Here is a 19,356-nt window from a genome sequence, read left to right as displayed (position 1 = left end):
GGTGGCTTTAAACCTAATTCTTTCAGCTATGGGTAGCCAATGTAGTTTAGCAAGCTATGACGAAATACTAGTGTATCTATTCAGTCTTGCTGCTGTGTTCTGTATGATCTACAGTTTTTTTCTGATATTTGGTTTTAATACCAAAAAAATAAGACAGTACAGTAGACCAGATGAGGTAGGATCAACATTTGACGAATAGTGCAAAGGTTTTTTGATCAAAGAATGACCTGACTAAACACAGTTGTCTCATTTTAAACATTGTGTTCTTCAATAAATGGTTGATATGGGATGAGAACGATAGGGAGGAGTCTAGAAAGACCCCAAGCACTCTGGCTTATGATTCAACTGTGAAGGTTCTGTCATTCTTAGTCTTTTGCGCATTTAGTTTTAGTTTGTTTGCCAAAGCCCAAGTCTGAATAGCATTCATCCCAGTGGTTACAGATTTAATTGGATCTTGATGTCAAGATGTCAGCAGTAGGAGGATATACCAACCATCCAAAAATCTCGCCTAGTAGCTGAGTGGCAAAGACGGTGAAATTATTTTTTAACTGTTAATTTCCTTTCTTTGAGTCCTGCTAGTCCAGTCCAGACTACTTGGTTATGTCACCTTACTAGGCAGAAACTCTAAATGTTACAGTGACGTCACTGATACAAGAAATGGTGCAGCCTGGAACAACTCACTATGCTAATGCCAAAGTCAAAAGTTATAAAAAGAATTAGGAAACCACCTAAGGAACTCTTTGCAAGAGGTCTAATCTTGTCAATATAAATGTCAGCAAATACAGCCCAAATTAAGAGCAAGGAAACTCACAGACAACTATTCCGAGGCCACAGTTTTTCCGGGAGGGGCACTGGACTGGTCTTCAGGACCCAAGAAAGGAAATCAACAGGTAAGAGTAATTTCACCATCCCACTAGATCAGTCCAGCCTAGTGTGATGTAGATAAGCTGTGCTCCTCAGGACAAGTAGAAGACAATGCCCCCTCTAACACTGACATGTAAAAAGCAGAATCTCCCTTAGCCAACACTGATCATGTAGTGTCTAAAGAAAGAAATGTTAACAATGATCATGTCGTTGCGTTACAGATATCCTTTGGAGACCACTCTGTCGTTTGCCCAGGAGGCTCTCTGCAACCTGGCAGTGTGAGTCCAGAGATCATCCAAGCCTACTGTGTAGCCAAGAATGTATATAGACTCAACTGCTGTCTTGATCCAGTAAGCAATGGTAGTTTTAGATGCCATTTCTCACTTATGTGGTCCACTGAATAGAACAAATGATCTGGTGTTCTGAAATCATTGGTGACTTCCAAGTATCTAAGAATGGTCCTGCAAACATCCAACATGGACGGCTGCCTCCAAGCCCCCACTGAACTCTGACCTAAACACCGCAAGGAAAACAGCCTGATTCAAATAAAAGGGGATACTAATTTCTGTAAGGAGGATGGAATTGTCTAGATGGAAACACAGTCCTTGGAAATTCTTAGAAAGGGATCTTGACAAGAAAGGGCTTGCAATTCTCAAAATTTGATAAGCCAAGCTGACCTGACTGTTATGAGGAACACTGCTTTCAATGACAGGTCCCTCACAGATGCCCTTTTCAAGGGCTCAAAGTGCGGCCCAGAAAGTGCCTTCAATATTAGTTTGAGATTCCCATGTGTGATCTTTAGGCACCTTGGGAGGCAAATGTGATCAACCACCCCCTCCCTGAAGGAAACAAACTATATTTACATGCGACTCTGAGTACTCCAGCCACATTGCCTTGAAAACAGACGAGACCTCCAACCTGTACCTTTACTAAGTTGAGGGCGAGACTCTTCTGTAAGCCCGCCTTCAAGAAGGCCAAATCTGTCCTCTGTGCTGTGGTCTCACCTCCACCCACCAGTTATCACACCCCAGATCTGAATATAAGTCAAGGATGTTGAGGACCTCCATGCTTTCAGGAATGTAGCCATTATTGGAGTATAACCTTTCCACTTCAGACTGCACATCTCAAGGGCCAAGCTATAAGCCAAAAGGGATCAAGATCCTGCATGACAACAGGCCCTTGACAACACAGCCCAGTACTCCTGGGGAATCAAATGGGGTGGGGATCCCACCAACAGCTACATGAGATTCTCTTATCATGAGCACCATGGCCAATCTGGACAACCAGGATGACCAAAAAGGGATGCTTTGTGATCCTGCACATCAGCTGACCAAGGAGTGGCCAGGGAAAACAGAGTAGCTCCTGTTGAGGTCAAGGCTGAGTCTGTCCCTTCTGCTCCTTCACCCTTCCTGTAGCTGGAGATTTGGGGGGGGGGGGGGGGGAGGGAGATGACTTGGCATTCTGCCAAACCATCAGATTGAATTGGGGCATCTCTCATGATTCATTAACATTCAGAACACTGGAGAATACTTTCCAGGATCCAGAATTTCTAAACTCACTGAAGAAAATGGACATCATCTGTCCTCCTCCAAACTCATTACCTATTCCTCTGGTCCTATTCCACCCATCTACTCAGCACTATTTTTCCTATTGTCATCACTGCTGTCATATCCTCAATCTTTCACTTTCTACTGCAACTGTTTCTAATGCTTTCAAACATGCTGTGGTTTCACCATTCCTTAAAATCTTTGACTGGACCCTAACTGCCCTTCCAACTATTGTCCCCTCTCTCTCCTTCATTTCTTATCCAAGCAACATGGAATGTGCTGTTCTCCACCACTGTCTTGACTCTCATCTCAAGCTATTCTTGATCCATTTGAATACAGCTTTTGCCATCTATATTCAACAGAATCAGTCCCTGCTAAAGTCTCCAGTGACCTGTTCCTGGCCAGATCTAAGGAACTCTACTCAATCCTCATCCTTCTTGACAACAGTTAGGCAACAGACATTCTCTGCCACATCGAAACCTGGTTTACTGATACACATATTGTCTACATCAACCAAGCCACTTCTCCCAACTACCAAAATAACAAACACAACCCATCAACACCATCAGGGTGGTGCCTCCATGATCAAAGGTCATGAGAAATGCTTCAGGTCTTAACCGAGGCTATCACTGAATGCAAGATCTCCATGTGGAAGCACATTACCCATAGAGAGTTACCGACTCCTTTGAGATCCAAAATGGGTCCCACTTCTCCTTTTTTGTACCACAAAATAGATGAGAGTTGTGTCCCTTGCCCTACTTGGAGGCTGGCATGAGCTCAACTGCTAACTGAATGAGTCACTGCAAACATTTCCTCATCCGCTCACTTCTTGATATCAGAGCCACAAGGAGACACCATAACGATATCTGAAATGGACTCCATTAGCTCCAGAGAGCAACCCAGGTGAACAACTTCCAGAACCCACTGGCTGGAGGTTATCATGGCCCACTCCTAATAGTTTGTGTGCATTCCGACTGGGCACTCGATTGCAACTTAATTATCCTGAGTTGAGATATATCTATTAATTGCAGCAGTCCAAGACTCCTGAGGCAGGCCGTGTCGAGTCTGTAAACTGATCAATAAACTCTGTATTCAAGAGCATTGTCCAGTCCTTCTCGTTAAGTCACCTTCGCTGTTTCCTGTGTGATTGCAAGACTGCAAAGTTTTTATTCTTCTGTGTTTACATCCACTCCTAACAGAACAGGTGGAGCCAACCTCCCACCTCTGCCCCTTGAAAAAAGACCTGCCTTTCCTCATTGGGGACCTTTGGCAGCAGAGAAGAAGTTGCTAACCCTGGCTCTTCCTGTTACCAAAAGGGGTTGTTTTTCTCAAATTTAGCTGAGCCTGAAAAGGAGGCACTCTGCTGGCTGAAGTGAAGGTGACCCCAGTCCTTTGCGCAAGACCTGCTCCCCGATGGCCTAACACAGAGGTTTTCAACCCAGTCCGGGGTTCACCCAGCCATTAGGGGTTTTCAGGATATCCTCATTGAATTCAATGGGGATATCCTGAAAACCCCAACTGGCTGAGTGTGCCCCGGACTAGGTTGAAAACTCCTGGCCTAACCGAATAAAGGTTGTCCTCAGGAAGATGCTGGAACCTGGCCTCACCCATATCCTTCACTCGCTTTTCCAAGTCCTTCCCAAACAATAAGCAACTCTCAAAAGGGAAGCTTACTGAAATGCAGCTTGGGGACTGCATCAGTTCTGTAGCCAAAGTCATCTGCAGGTCACCACTACTGAGGCCACTGAGTGGGCAAAGACCCTGACCAGGTCCGCAGAGTATATCCGCCAGGCTACCTGATGGTTAGTGCAGTGGACTGAGAACCTGAAAAACCAGATTCGATTCCCACTGCAGCTCCTTGTAACCCTGGGCAAGTCCACTGCCTCAGGTACAAAAACTTAGATTGTGAGCCTACTTTGGTTGTACCACAGAAAGGCAGTAGATCAAATCCATTACCCCCAAATGTACCCAACTCAGAACAGCTTATGTGACATATCCTCTGCATATCGCTGCCTGAACTCTCACCACAGAGGAGCCAAAAGCCCGTTTGAGTTGCTCTACATTCCAATTGTGAGCCTATTTCAGAACCACTCCATCCTCTATAGGGATGGTGGTCTTTTTGATCACTGCCATAATTAAGGTATCCACTTTGGATATACTGGCATTCTGTCCAGACCCAACACCTTAGCATCCTGGAGCACTTGGGGACTTTTCACTCTGCTAAAACCATATGAGAGACGGCACTTTGGATGGGAAAGGCTTTGGATGGCCCTCAGATACCCTCAAAGAAGATCATATCTCCATCCAAAACCTTCTGGGCTGGCTTGAAATGCAGAACACTTTGACCATCTGTTCGATCAGGAGAGTAGCTCCTTTCATCAGAGGCACACCATGGGGACTCATCCACATCTTCTTCCGAAGACAACTCCCCAGATTCTAGTGAAAGTCTGTCAAGAAGGCGCTCTCCTAGCAAGCCTCCCAGGAGCCTATGGCATTTACAGCCCTTAAATGCACCCCATGCAGAACCTATGGTTGTTCCCGAGGACCCCAGTCTTTGCTGCTCCTTAGGAGTCTTCCAAGACCTGTGCAACCCTGCCAAGGTCATCAGAACACCCTCCAGATGGGCCTGAACAAATCAGTACTGGAACTCCATTGGGGTCCCTCCTGGCTCCTCTACTGGAGCCATGGTCCTCGGTGGGAGTGGATGTAGCTCCTCCTCCTCACAGGGAACTGGCACTTGACTTGGCTGAGACCATGTGGGAGCCATGCGGTCTGGTGGCAAGAGGGCTGCTACTCCTACCAAAGGTAGCTTCCATGGCATAGTCTCTAAACACAGCTCTGTTGACTGAGTGAATACAACCTAGGTCTGCTTGTGGTGGCTGCTGCTGCTCCCCAGGGCTGCATGCTACTAAATCCACCCAATCTCTGTCACATTACAGGCAGTAGGAGTCAGTCACACTGCTGACAAGCAGGCTCCCAAACTCTCATGCCTGTTCAGACCACCCTGCTTCGCCAATATGGTATGCTGCACTCTTGATGCTACTGCCCTTCAGCTCCCTGACCTATTTGTGTATGTCTACTTTTAAATCTGTTTCCAGAGGTTAAGGCAGTATTTAAAAAAAAACCTGTCCTACTGCGAAGTGACCTTGAGGAAGGGAAGTCGAGAAAAAAGGAACCCCCCCAACCCAACAGTGGAAAAAGCCCTTGGAGCCACTGCAAGATTAAGCACTTAAAGTAATACCAGTGAGCTAAACTGTGGGGCAGCGCCTCTCCAAACTTGACCAGAGGAAGGTCTGTGAACCAATCTCTGGGAGCACCAGCCATGGATTTTACCTCAAGTCTGTAGACTGTAGAATGAGGCCTAGGGAATAAGATCTAGTTCCTGTCCTGCTGAATCAGTCTGACTGGCATCATTTGCTGGAGGCAGAGAAATACTGAATTGCTCAAGGCTTCACCAGTCCTTATGCTACTGGAAAGTTCAGAATCTCTGCCTCCAAATGCTGGTAAGGTGACATAACCCACACAACAAGGAACTGTGTTTTATTTTGAGAGTTACGTTTCTTGCTCCCCAGGCCAACTAAGAGTGGGGATGCTGTAACAGTCTCTGAAGGAATGCTTAGGCTATTTGCACAGCGGTGATAGCCAGTGGTAAAACTTGGTGTCCATGTCAGCTGGTTTCTGGAAGGGGCCATTTATGATCCCTGGTCAAGGACCGTCATTACTAAATAAGCTATAAACAGGGAGAAATACCGATTAGTTGTGAATGAAAACAGTAAGGCAAAGAGAGGAAAATGAGGGGAAAAATAAAACTGCCAGGGAGCATTCAAACAGTCGATTAAACCTTCCTGTTAGACATACTAATAAATATGCTACATAAGTGTTGCCATACTGTGACAGACCGAAGGTTCATCAAGCCCAGTATTCTGTTAACAACAGTGGCCAATCCAGGTCACAAGTACCTGGCAAGATCCCAAAACAGTACAATACATTTTATGCTGCTTATCCCAGAAATAAGCAATGGATTTTCCCAAGTCCATTTTAATAATGGCTTATGGACTTTTCTTTTAGGAAGCTATCCAAAACGCTTTTAAACCCCGCTATGCTAACTGCTCTTACCATATTCTCTGGAAACGAATTCCAGAGTCTAATTACCTATGAATGTTTTTGGTAATTTTTGGAATGGATGTTTATATTTCTACCATACATTCTGTACAGTATGAAGTGCAGAATTCTAGAGGCCACATCGGGTGTACACAAAACTAGATTCTTTTCTAGTTGTGATACCTTTCATAAGAATTACCGAAAGATGAGGACATTACATGACCTTTCCAGGCCAAATAGGTTCTTTTGTTAGATGTGCAGAAAAAGATAAGACAGGACCCTACATGGTGTGGAACAGTCATGTTCAACATCTTAAGAAACATTTTATTGGATGAACAATTACCATAAGCTGCAAATAATCTAAAGAGAGTCTGATTTTGACCATAAATGAGAATGTATGTGGCAAAGTTACACATAGAGTTATTTACTTGAAATTCTACTTCCTAATCCAGTAAAATGGTTTACAAACAGCACCACATTTAATAAAAACATTAAAAATAAAAGTAAAACTCCTACAACATGGGTTGGCAACACTTATACAAAGAGGACCACATGAATGTCAGTTCTCTCTCTGGAAGCCCACATTATGCAATGTTGGAAGTGGAAATGCACAGATCTCCGTAGACCTTCTGTGATCAACAAGTAAAAATTTAACTAAAAACGATGGAAACAAACATAAGAGATGAATATTCTGAAAATATTTGCAAAATATAGTGTTTGAATTGCCAAAACTCTGGTTAATGACATTTTCTGTTCATACTTCTCATGGTCTTGTAGACCACATAAAATTCAGTGGCGGGCCGCATTCAGCCTGGCCTGTGAGCTGCAGGTTGCCCATCCCATCCTATAACCACATTATTACTTCCTTCCATCTTTCTCCTGTAAAATAAACCACTATTTGCAAAGCACAAACAAAAATTAATCGTTTAATAAAGTACCCTGTGTACATGAACATTTGATTCCAATATAAATCTGACTCCAATCCATGCTTAATTTTTTCTGTAAGTTTAGCTTTAATTCAGCTATAGTTTAAACATTTTTAAAGGCTTTAAAATATTTTTATGTAGAAGAACATACAAGTAGTGCTCTACAAGTCCCAAAACAGTTTTTCTTTACAACAAGTACTGGATATTAGGAACTTTACACTACCGAAAAAAGCATTTCTGTCTAGCTTACTGAAAAGTCAGTAAAGATTAAATTGCTACTCAGTTTTATATTCTAAACTTTACTTTCATTTAGCTTGGCTTTCCTCCTAGGAAATGTGCTGAGTTCCTGTAAAGAATGTTAGTTAACTTCCCTGCAGTAATTATCCAACAGGTTCATATAAAGGCTTAAGTAGTAGCTTGCTACACATAGAGCCAGAACCAAGCATCAGAAAGGCAAAATAAAACAAAGTATTTCCTTTGAAAAATGAAACACACTATTAGTGTTAGATTCTAGAATACAATTTCAGATTAGACAATTTTGAGTTTACTACCACTACTTATTTCTAAAGCACTAGCATGATCTGCTTTTCAAACAGGACTAAATAAATGATTGCTTGGTTCATACCTTCTCCTTAACCTCTAACAGCAGACGTTCAAGAGTATGGAACTTCCCAGAGTCTAAAATTAGGTTCACATCAAGCTTGAAGCTATTAATGCTGGTAAATTCTTGGCAGAGTCTGTGCAGTTCAAAATCTGTCATAAATGACATGTCTTCAAAAATAAGCTCAGGGTTTGCATCACAATGTGTAGGTTCCTACAAAAAAGAATGAATCCATCTGGGGATGTAAGATCTTGTCTTGGAAGAGAGCAAGTACAATTTTGATGAAGCTACAAGCATTATTAAAAGATAATTAAAACAATTTAAACCAGCTATATTTCAGGCACATGAAAAATCTTTAAAAAAAAATTTATTTATTGAATTATACCAACAACAATCCAAGGGGGTATGTTTACTAAGTTGACCTATCGGCGCATTAGTGTTTTTATTGGGTGTTAATGGTTGACATGCGTTAAATGCTAATGTGTCCATAGGGATGTATTGGCAAGTTAGTGTTTAACGTTCCTTGAATTTAAAGGTACATTAAAAACACTAACACACCTTAGTAAACATACCCCCAAGTAAACAAAACATGCAGAAAAGCATACCTTAATATAGCAAAAATAATACAATTGTATTATATCATTTATATATTAACTAGTAAAGGCCCGTTTCTGTTTGAAAGGAAACGGGTGCTAGCAAGGTTTTCCTCTGAGTGTGTATGTTTGAGAGAGGCTTCTGTTCCTTCTGCTGTGCATTCCCAGTGTTGTGATGATTTGCTGCTCCCTGTATCATGGCTCCGCCCCTCTCCTTTCTATTGGCCAATCTGGTGTGGGTTGTGTGACGTCACTCTTATCTACTACATGAAGGACACCACCTCCAGCAGAAAACAATTGTTCCAGGCAGCCTCAGAATGTTGGAGGTGAGAATTATTATATAGGATATGTAATAGTCTGCTAAAAGCCCACCACTAGGTATCTATATATTTAAATGGAGACAAATAAAGGAAAATAGAAATACAAAAATCCAATCACAATATACCAAAAACTCACTAATGGAGATGAATGAAATAGTTTAATTAACCCACTAGTTCCCAATGTTCCCATATATGTGGGAACAAATATGGGAACATTGGGCACTAATGGGTTAACCCATTTTCAACCTACTTGTCTTTTTAATTAATGTAGTTTTCTTTTACTAAAGCTTAGCTCGGGTTATCTGCAGCAGGGCCCATAGGAATAAAATGGGCCCTGCTGCAGATAACTTGAGGTAAGCTTTAGTAAAAGACCCCTTAGTTTCTTTGAAAGCAATTAGAAGGAATGATTCAAAGTCTTATTCCTGAGAAATGGATATGAATTATGGAACCCCTTAGATACCAAATAAGCATGTCCTTTAGATATTTATTCATTTATAGAGACTTGTGATAGCACAAATTGTACAAATGTGCTGCAAAGCAGTTCACAAAAAATATATAGTTGTGATAAGAAGAGAAGGAAGAAGACAACAACCAAAAAGAAAAGCTGAAAGGGTGAAGAAGAGCAGAAAAGACCAGGAAATGCAGTGAAGGGAGAGACCCAGGGAGAATGGAAGATGAAATAAAGTATAGAGGAGATGCATTAGTTGAAGGCTAACTAAAAATAGACAGGCTTCCCCTTTGTTTCTTAAATTTGGGAAAATAAAGGTCAAGACAGATGCCTTCAGATAGGGAGTTCCATGTTTGAGGTTCAAGAGGTAAAGGACAGACAGCTAACACCTGAAAAATTTACTCCCAGAGGCTGACCAGAGTTCAATCCTGGACAGCCTGTTGATCAGAAATTACATCTGGCAACTGAACATAGAGCTTTTATATAGCAGTTTTCTAAGTTAAGTCACCAAGGGGCCCTTTTATCAAGCTGCAGGGGAGACCTTACTGCCTCCTATTTAGGAAGTGGTAAGGGCTACCGTACTAACCCAGCGGTAAAAATAAAAAATATTTCTGGTCGTGCTGGAAATGGTACTTGTGGGGGCGGTTCTACTGCCGGCTCCCCACGGTGGGCCAGTAGTGCTGGATTGGTGCGCACCAATGTCACAGTAGCTTCTACCAAGATGTTGTAAAAGGGTGCTTAATGGGGAATGTTTACTAAGGTGTGTTAGTGTTTTTAATGTGCCTGTAAATCCCACTTCAGGCACAGGCAGCTCCTTGTGACTCTGGGCAAGTCACTTAACCCTCCATTGCCCCATGTAAGCCGCATTGAGCCTGCCATGAGTGGGAAAGCGCGGGGTACAAATGTAACAAAAAAAAATATTCTGACTCTTAATTTTCTTCACAGAGTCGCTTTCCCTGACACAGCTAGTAAGCGAAACATAATACTATGTTGAACTGACTCGCTGTGAAGCATAAACCTATAGCCTATGGATACTATAAGTAAAGAGCTTTGAAATTCATTGGGCCTATTTTTGAATGAGGTATCACCTTATAAGAAAAATATAAGGCTCAAAAATTATCAATACAATTAAGAAAAGTATGTATTAAGAAGGATTACAATCTTTTCGACCAATGAGGAATTCTGGTGAAAGTTGATTACACCGTTCTGTTGAAGACCGTGAAGATCAATACACCTTCCAATGGTCCTGGAAAATATACTGCATTATATGTAGTGAGCAATTGTTTGGTGTTAGTGTTGAGCTCCTACTTCATAGAAATAGTTTAAGACCACGGTTTAATTATCCTATTGTTTAGTGGCAGTATCCCACATCTCCATTTGTGTGGTAAACCCCATTCAACTTTGCCCAGGTGCCCACTCATTCCCAGAGTGGAAGGGGGACCATTTTATATATTGATTGTCATTTCCTAAAAAATGAACTCACTCCCACAATCATCTGAATTCCAGCATCTTTTAAATGTATCTGTGTCTTGCCCTTCATGTTCAGTAGGACCAAAGGTGGGGCCCCTCACTCCCTACAAGGTTATCTGCATATTCTGCGGGGGGGGGGGGGGGGGGGGGGGGGGGGGATCTGCCTTTGTATGTTCAGCTTCATTGTTTGCTTATAGAGGCCACAGTATTGTTTACATTATACTGCATGATTTTCAAGATTCGACAAAGAATAACTCCTGCCTATATGAATCATTTACTTGATTTTTCAAATGTGTTCCGCAACCATTCTTTACAATCTTTGAACCAAATGTGTTTTCCAGATTCTAAAAGGATAAGATCAAACAGACTTTTAAATTCCCTCTTATCAGGCAGCTAAAGCTTGAAATGTACTATCAGAGATAGTAAGAAAAGAGTATAACATTTTAAGCTGTTAGGAAAAGGATTTAAAAAAACAAAACAAAAAACAACTACTCTTTTCTGTGAATATGATGTAATCTTGATTTTATTTGCAGAAGTTTTAAAATTTGTATATGGTCCCTTGTGTTTTATCTAGTTTTTCTCATTTGTGATCTGCTTTGAACTCATCGGGTATTAGTGGAATACAAGAACAGAGTGTAATGCAATGTAAGTTACTGCTCTTCGGTGCCCTGCAGGCAGCTCCTACCTGGTGCCTACACTATTTCCATGCCCTCTGGCCTGCTGAACATAGATTAAAGTCTAGTCTCTCCTATGGGCAAGCCCCCCTGCTGATTACTACCTGACTTGTTGCTATTGTAAGAAAACAGACATTTATATATATATATATAGGTTTTTGTTGCCAAAACACCCCCTCCCTCCCTGGCCAACCCCTGCCTTCGTTGTTCTGCCATTGCTCCGCCCCCAACGTCATGACGTTTGACGTGAGGGCGGGGCCCGGAGCAATGTCCCACCCCCCCCCTCTGCCTCCCTGCCTCCCTCCCTGCCAACCCGTTCGTTGTTCTGCCATTGCTCCACCCTCGAGGGCGGGGCCCGGAGTGATTTTGGTGGCTTCACCACCACGAACCTTCTTGAAGGAAGTCAGGGCTTGGCTTCACTGACGTCAGTGTCCTCAGAACGTTGAGGGTGTGTTTTATTATAGTAAATTATATATATATATATATATATATATATACCCCATAGTTGTAATATAATTGATTTCCCTTTCCTCCTCTCCAATGAACACCGTAGATGTGTATACAGGAAGTAGCTGTTTGTGCTGTAGGGGTATTTACCTGAGATCTCACCTTTGCTGGTCTTGGCCTATACCAGCATGAATCATTCTTTTATAACAATATGGATTCTACAGCCTCTGACCTGAATACATCTGTAACCCTCAGAATCCAGCTTGGTTACAGAAAGGAAAATTAATGCGGAGCATTCCAAAGATGATTTCATCCAAGGACATATTCTCTGTTGCAAACTTGCACCGTTATCTCCTGGGAATATTGTAGGAGAAAGAGACATGGCTCCAGGAACAGTGAGACCAGACAGGGAGTTTGCATTCCATCTATAACAAAGCCTTGATTATTGTCCATGAGGCTGCCTGGACATTGTCACCGTCCGTGATTGGTCCCAAGGTATCATCAGATGTGGGGATACCAAAAGGTGGGGACTGAAGAAGTTTCAGTAGGAATAGATGATGGAAGAAGAACATGGGTGGAAAGGATCACCAGAGGACCTGCAAGTGAATATGACGCTCTGAATCAGAGCTAGACTGATTTTCCTAGCATCAGTGAACTACATGCTTTGTAACCAATTCCTAAGGTTCGCTCAGCTACAACAAGGCCTTATCTACTGACTGTGCAATCTGAATTCAGAATAGACCTTGGACCTTATCTCAGGACTGAGAGACTCGCTGAGAAATCAGCTCATGACTCTGAATAAATCCACTTCTCTACCATTTGGGAGTCTATGACAGACGGCAAGGTGAGATAATTGGATATATATTCCTATGGCCGGGGATAATTAGTTCTTAGTTTTCTCTGAGAGAGATAGGTTTACGTCAGAACTCTTGGTCTGTGTTTTTAGCTGCTAAGTATTTTACATAAGACGTTAGGTTTAAGTTCTCCTAATATTACATTGGGATAATCATATTGTATTCTATTTTGGTGATAATCTATTTTTATAGCAAGTATTTCTGTATTTTTGCTTGGCATTGCTTCAAATCTATTTATATATATTTTTCTTTACATAATAAACAATATGTTACATCCGTAGTTTGGTTTCTCTTTCCAGCACTGCTAGTTTGTCAGTGGGCTTCAGAGGTACACCCCTCGACCCGAGTATTGCTATCTTGTAATGATCTCTGATATGAGTACCTCTAAGATCCCTACAAAATGGGGGCTCTGTCTGGTTCCAAGCCTAATTAGTTTTGGATTTGTACCCATGCTTACAGTGCATCTTTCTAAGCCATCAGCCATGTTTGTTGTGGGTAAGGAAGCATGCAGAAAGTGAATGATACATACCTGTAGCAGGTGTTCTCCGAGGACAGCAGGCTGATTGTTCTCACGACTGGGTGACGTCCGCGTCAGCCCCCATCAACCGGAAGAAGCTTCGCGGGCGGTCCGCACGCAGGGCACGCCCACCGCGCATGCGCGGCCGTCTTCCCGTCCCGTGCGCGACCGTTCCCGCCAGTTGAATGACAAGCAAAAAGATGAAAACGCAACTCCAAAGGGGAGGAGGGAGGGTAGGTGAGAACAATCAGCCTGCTGTCCTCGGAGAACACCTGCTACAGGTATGTATCATTCACTTTCTCCGAGGACAAGCAGGCTGCTTGTTCTCACGACTGGGGTATCCCTAGCTCTCAGGCTCACTCAAAACAAGAACCCAGGTCAATTGAACCTCGCAACGGCGAGGGTATAACAGAAATTGACCTACGAAGAACAACTAACTGAGAGTGCAGCCTGACCAGAATAAATTCGGGTCCTGGAGGGTGGAGTTGGATTTACACCCCAAACAGATTCTGCAGCACCGACTGCCCGAACCGACTGTCGCGTCGGGTATCCTGCTGGAGGCAGTAATGTGATGTGAATGTGTGGACAGATGACCACGTTGCAGCCTTGCAAATCTCTTCAATAGTGGCTGACTTCAAGTGGGCCACTGATGCTGACATGGCTCTAACACTATGAGCCGTGACATGACCCTCAAGAACCAGCCCAGCCTGGGCGTAAGTGAAGGAAATGCAATCTGCTAGCCAATTGGAGATGGTGCGTTTCCCGACAGCGACCCCTAGCCTGTTAGGGTCGAAAGAAACAAACAATTGGGCGGACTGTCTGTGGGGCTGTGTCCGCTCCAAGTAGAAGGCCAATGCTCTCTTGCAGTCCAATGTGTGCAACTGACGTTCAGCAGGGCGGGTATGCGGCCTGGGAAAGAATGTTGGCAAGACAATTGACTGGTTAAGATGGAACTCCGACACCACCTTCGGCAGGAACTTTGGGTGGGTGCGGAGCACTACTCTGTTGTGATGAAATTTGGTATATGGAGCATGAGCTACCAGGGCTTGAAGCTCACTGACCCTACGAGCTGAAGTAACTGCCACCAAGAAAATGACCTTCCAGGTCAAGTACTTCAGATGGCAGGTATTCAGTGGCTCAAAAGGAGGTTTCATCAGCTGGGTGAGGACGACGTTGAGATCCCATGACACTGTAGGAGGCTTGATAGGGGGCTTTGACAAAAGCAAGCCTCTCATGAATCGAACGACTAAAGGCTCTCCAGAGATGGCTTTACCTTCCACACGATAATGGTAAGCACTAATCGCACTAAGGTGATTCCTTACTGAGTTGGTCTTGAGGCCAGACTCTGACAAGTGCAGAAGGTATTCAAGCAGGTTCTGTGCAGGGCAAGAACGAGGTTCTAGGGCCTTGCTCTCACACCAAACGACAAACCTCCTCCACTTGAAAAAGTAACTCTTTTTAGTGGAATCCTTCCTAGAGGCAAGCAAGACACGGGAGACACCCTCAGACAGACCCAACGCAGCGAAGTCTACGCCCTCAACATCCAGGCCGTGAGAGCCAGGGACTGAAGGTTGGGGTGCAGCAACGCTCTGTCGTTCTGCGAAATGAGAGTCGGAAAACACTCCAATCTCCACGGTTCTTCTGAGGACAACTCCAGAAGAAGGGGGAACCAGATCTGACGGGGCCAAAAGGGCGCTATCAGAATCATGGTGCCGTGGTCTTGCTTGAGCTTCAGTAAGGTCTTCCCCACCAAAGGTATGGGAGGATAAGCATACAGGAGGCCGATTCCCCAATGGAGGAGAAAGGCATCCGACGCTAGCCTGCCGTGTGCCTGTAGTCTGGAACAGAACAGAGGCAGCTTGTGGTTGGTCTGAGAGGCGAAAAGGTCCACCGAGGGGGTGCCCCACTCTCGGAAGATCTTGCTTACCACTCTGGAATGAAGCGACCACTCGTGCGGTTGCATGACTCTGCTCAGTCTGTCGGCCAGACTGTTGTTTACACCTGCCAGGTATGTGGCTTGGAGAAGCATGCCGAACCGGCAGGCCCAACGCCACATCCCGGCGGCTTCCTGACACAGGGGGCGAGATCCGGTGCCCCCCTGCTTGTTGGTGTAATACATTGCAACCTGATTGTCTGTCCGAATTTGGATAATTTGGCAGGACAGCCGATCTCTGAAAGCCTTCAGTGCGTTCCAGATCGCTCGGAGCTCCAGGAGGTTGATCTGCAGATCCTTTTCTTGGAGGGACCACAGACTCTGGGTGTGGAGCCCATCGACATGAGCTCCCCACCCCAGGCGAGATGCATCCGTCGTCAGCACTTTCGTGGGCTGCGGAATTTGGAATGGACGTCCCAGGGTCAAATTGGTCCGGATGGTCCACCAGAGCAGTGAAGTGCGGCAACTGGTGGAGAGGCGGATGACATCTTCTAGATTCCCGGTGGCTTGGAACCACTGGGAAGCTAGGGTCCATTGAGCAGATCTCATGTGGAGACGAGCCATGGGAGTCACATGAACTGTGGAGGCCATATGACCCAGAAGTCTCAACATCTGCCGAGCTGTGACCTGCTGAGACGCTCTGGTCTGCGAAGCCAGGGACAGGAGGTTGTTGGCCCTCGCTTCGGGAAGGAAGGCCTGAGCCGTCTGGGTATTCAGCAGAGCTCCTATGAATTCCAGAGACTGGGTTGGCTGGAGATGGGACTTTGGGTAATTTATCACAAACCCCAGCAGCTCCAGGAGTTGGGTAGTGCACTGCATGGACCGGAGGGCTCCTGCCTCCGAGGTGTTCTTGACCAGCCAATCGTTGAGATATGGGAACACGTGTACTCCCAGCTTGCCTAGATACGCCGCCACCACCACGAGGCACTTTGTAAACACTCGTGGGGCAGAGGCGAGCCCAAAGGGCAGCACACAATACTGAAAGTGCCGTGCGCCCAGGCGGAATCTGAGATACTGTCTGTGAGCTGGCAGTATCGGGATGTGAGTGTATGAGTCCTTTAAATCCAGGGAACATAGCCAATCGTTTTTCTGAATCATTGGCAGAAGGGTGCCCAAGGAAAGCATCCTGAACTTTTCTTTGACCAGGAATTTGTTCAGGCCTCTCAGGTCTAGGATGGGACGCATCCCCCCTGTTTTCTTTTCCACAAGGAAGTACCTGGAATAGAATCCCTGCCCTTCCTGCCCGGGTGGTACGGGCTCGACCGCATTGGCGCTGAGAAGGGCGGAGAGTTCCTCTGCAAGTACCTGCTTGTGATGGGAGCTGAAGGATTGAGCTCCCGGAGGACAATTTGGTGGCAGGGAGGCCAAATTCAGGGCATATCCGCACCGCACTATTTGGAGAACCCACTGGTCGGAGGTTATGAGAGGCCACCTTTGGTGAAAAAATGTTAACCTCCCCCCGACCGGCAGATCGTCCGGTACGGACACTTTGAGGGCGGCTATGTTCCCGTGGATCCAGTCAAAAGCCCGTCCCCGGCTTTTGCTGTGGAGGCGCAGGTGGCTGCTTGGGCGCACGCTGTTGATGAGAACGAGCGCGCTGGGGCTGTCCCTGTGCCTGACGAGGCCTTCGGGCCGGCTGGGTGTACCTACGCTTTGCAAAAGAATAGGGTGCAGCCTGCCGGGCCCGGGAAAAACGTCCACCTGCTGAGGTGGATGCTGAAGGCGCCCGGTGGGAGAGCTTGTCGAGGGCGGTTTCCCGCTGATGCAGTTGGTCCACCAGCTGCTCGACCTTCTCACCAAAAATATTATCCCCCCGGCAAGGGACGTCGGCCAGTCTCTGCTGGGTGCGGTTGTCCAGGTCAGAGGCACGCAGCCATGAGAGCCTGCGCATCACTATACCTTGGGCCGCAGCACGAGATGCCACGTCACAGGTGTCATAGATACCCCTGGACAGGAACTTTCTGCACGCCTTCAGCTGCCTGACCACCTCCTGATAAGGCCTGGACTGCTCCGGCGGGAGCTTATCGACCAGGTCCGCCAGTTGCTTCACATTGTTCCGCATGTGGATGCTCGTATAGAGCTGGTATGACTGGATGCGGGTCCCGAGCATGGAGGATTGGTAGGCCTTCCTCCCAAACGAGTCCAGAGTGCGAGACTCCCGCCCCGGGGGCGCCGAGGCGGTATCCCTCGAACTCCGTGCCCTCTTGAGAGCAGAATCCACGACCGCCGAGTCATGGGGCAATTGGGGCTGCATTAACTCTGGGTCAGAGTGGATTCTGTACTGGGATTCCGCTTTCTTGGGGATGATGGGATTAGATAGCGGTCTCATCCAGTTCCGCAGCAGTGTCTCTTTGAGGACATTGTGCAACGGCACCGTGGAGGACTCTCTAGGTGGTGATGGATAGTCGAGGACCTCGAGCATCTCAGCCCTCAGCTCATCCACAGAGACCACGGGGAAGGGAATGCAGATAGATATATCCCTGACAAAAGAGGCAAAAGAGAGGCTCTCCGGGGGTGAGAGTTTCCTCTCCAGTGAAGGCGTGGGGTCAGAGGGGAGGCCCGCAGACTCCTCTGAGGAGAAATATCTGGGGTCCTCCTCTTCCCCCCACGAGGCCTCTTCCTCGGTATCGGACATAAGCTCATGTAGCTGAGTCCTTAACCAGGCCCGGCTCGACGTCGAGGCACCGAGGCCTCGGTGTCGTCGAGCGGTGGACTCCCTCCATCGACGGGGACTCCACCTGCGTGGTGGTTGAGACCGGCGCCGCAAGCGGCGGCGGTGTCGACGGCCTCGGCACCGGGCTAGAGCTCGCCGGCGCCACACTCAACGGCGCCGAGGGCGCAAGCACCCCCGGCGCCGGCACAGCCTGGCGCATCAGCCCTTCCAGGATCCTCGGAAGGATGGCTCGGAGGCACTCGTCCAGGCCCGCTGCCGGGAAAGACGGTGGGGCCGGTAGAGGTGTCGGTGCCAGAAGCTGCTCGGGTCCAGGAGACGGCACCGAAGTGCTGGGACCCTGACGCGGCGGTACCTCCACAACCGAAGGGGATCTCTCCTCTCGACGAGGACGCTTCGGCGTCGCCTCCTTGCCGGCACCGGAACCCTGGTGCATCGAGGGCGACCGATGACGGTGCTTTTTTGATTTCTTCCGATGCCCGTCATTGGCGCCAGGTGGAGCAGAGGAGGAGGAGGTCGATCCCCCTCGGTCACGAGGAACCGGGTCCGACAGGGTTCGGTCCCGAGGGCCATGGGCCGAGGGAGTGACCGGGGCCGATTGCCCACGCAGCCTCTCACCCCTACCTTCACCGGAGGACCGGCGGGCCGACGGGACCTGTGCTCCTGGGGTCGATGCCATCGGTGCCGATTTCTCGGGCATCGATACCGGTACCGAAGAACCGGCCGTCGATACCGATGCCGTCGAGGTCGACGTCGAGGGGCCGGCGCAAGTTCCAAAAAGACGGTCCCGAAGAACTTGCCTCGCAACCTGAGTCCGTTTCCGGAGACCGAGACACAGGGAACACGACTTGATATTGTGCTCCGGCCCGAGGCACTGGAGGCACCAAGCGTGGGTGTCGGTCTGCGAGATCGGCCGACATCGACGGAAAAATCGCGTCGGTGAAGTTAAAGTCGTCGATGGTGGCGGTAATCACACCTCGAAAAAAGAAATCGACCGTGCGGCCACTAGGCCGCAACGCGACGCCCCTGCTAGAAACGAGGCAAAATGGGAGCGCGTGCTCCTTTTTTTTTTTTTTTAAAGAAAAGAAAAGTGGAGGGCGCGGCAACTAAATAAAATAAAATAAAGAAGTTCGCGTAAACGCGACGGTTTTTCCGGGGCTGAAACAGAGAGAGCGGCGAAGGCACGACTCTCTCCAGTCGCGGAAAAAAAGGAACTGGCGGGAACGGTCGCGCACGGGCGGGAAGACGGCCGCGCATGCGCGGTGGGCGTGCCCTGCGTGCGGACCGCCCGCGAAGCTTCTTCCGGTTGATGGGGGCTGACGCGGACGTCACCCAGTCGTGAGAACAAGCAGCCTGCTTGTCCTCGGAGAACAGAGCATAAACCAGAGTG

General features: G+C 46.9%; 1 protein-coding gene across 4 annotated transcripts in view; it reads right to left on the bottom strand.

Moving 5' to 3' along the window:
- Positions 1-19,356, bottom strand: part of SMARCAD1 (SWI/SNF-related, matrix-associated actin-dependent regulator of chromatin, subfamily a, containing DEAD/H box 1) — a 314,928-nt gene that overhangs the window by 33,418 nt on the left and 262,154 nt on the right. For all 4 annotated transcript variants that reach the window (XM_030190695.1, XM_030190696.1, XM_030190698.1 and 1 more), the window contains one exon: positions 8,064-8,252. In XM_030190695.1, coding sequence (XP_030046555.1) covers positions 8,064-8,252 — 189 coding nt within the window. The remainder of the gene's footprint in view (positions 1-8,063; positions 8,253-19,356) is intronic.

Source organism: Microcaecilia unicolor, chromosome 2 (assembly GCF_901765095.1).
Source record: "Microcaecilia unicolor chromosome 2, aMicUni1.1, whole genome shotgun sequence".
Taxonomy (NCBI): domain Eukaryota; kingdom Metazoa; phylum Chordata; class Amphibia; order Gymnophiona; family Siphonopidae; genus Microcaecilia; species Microcaecilia unicolor.
Note: the sequence above shows the minus strand (reverse complement) of the source record. Positions and strands in the feature narration are given on the sequence as shown.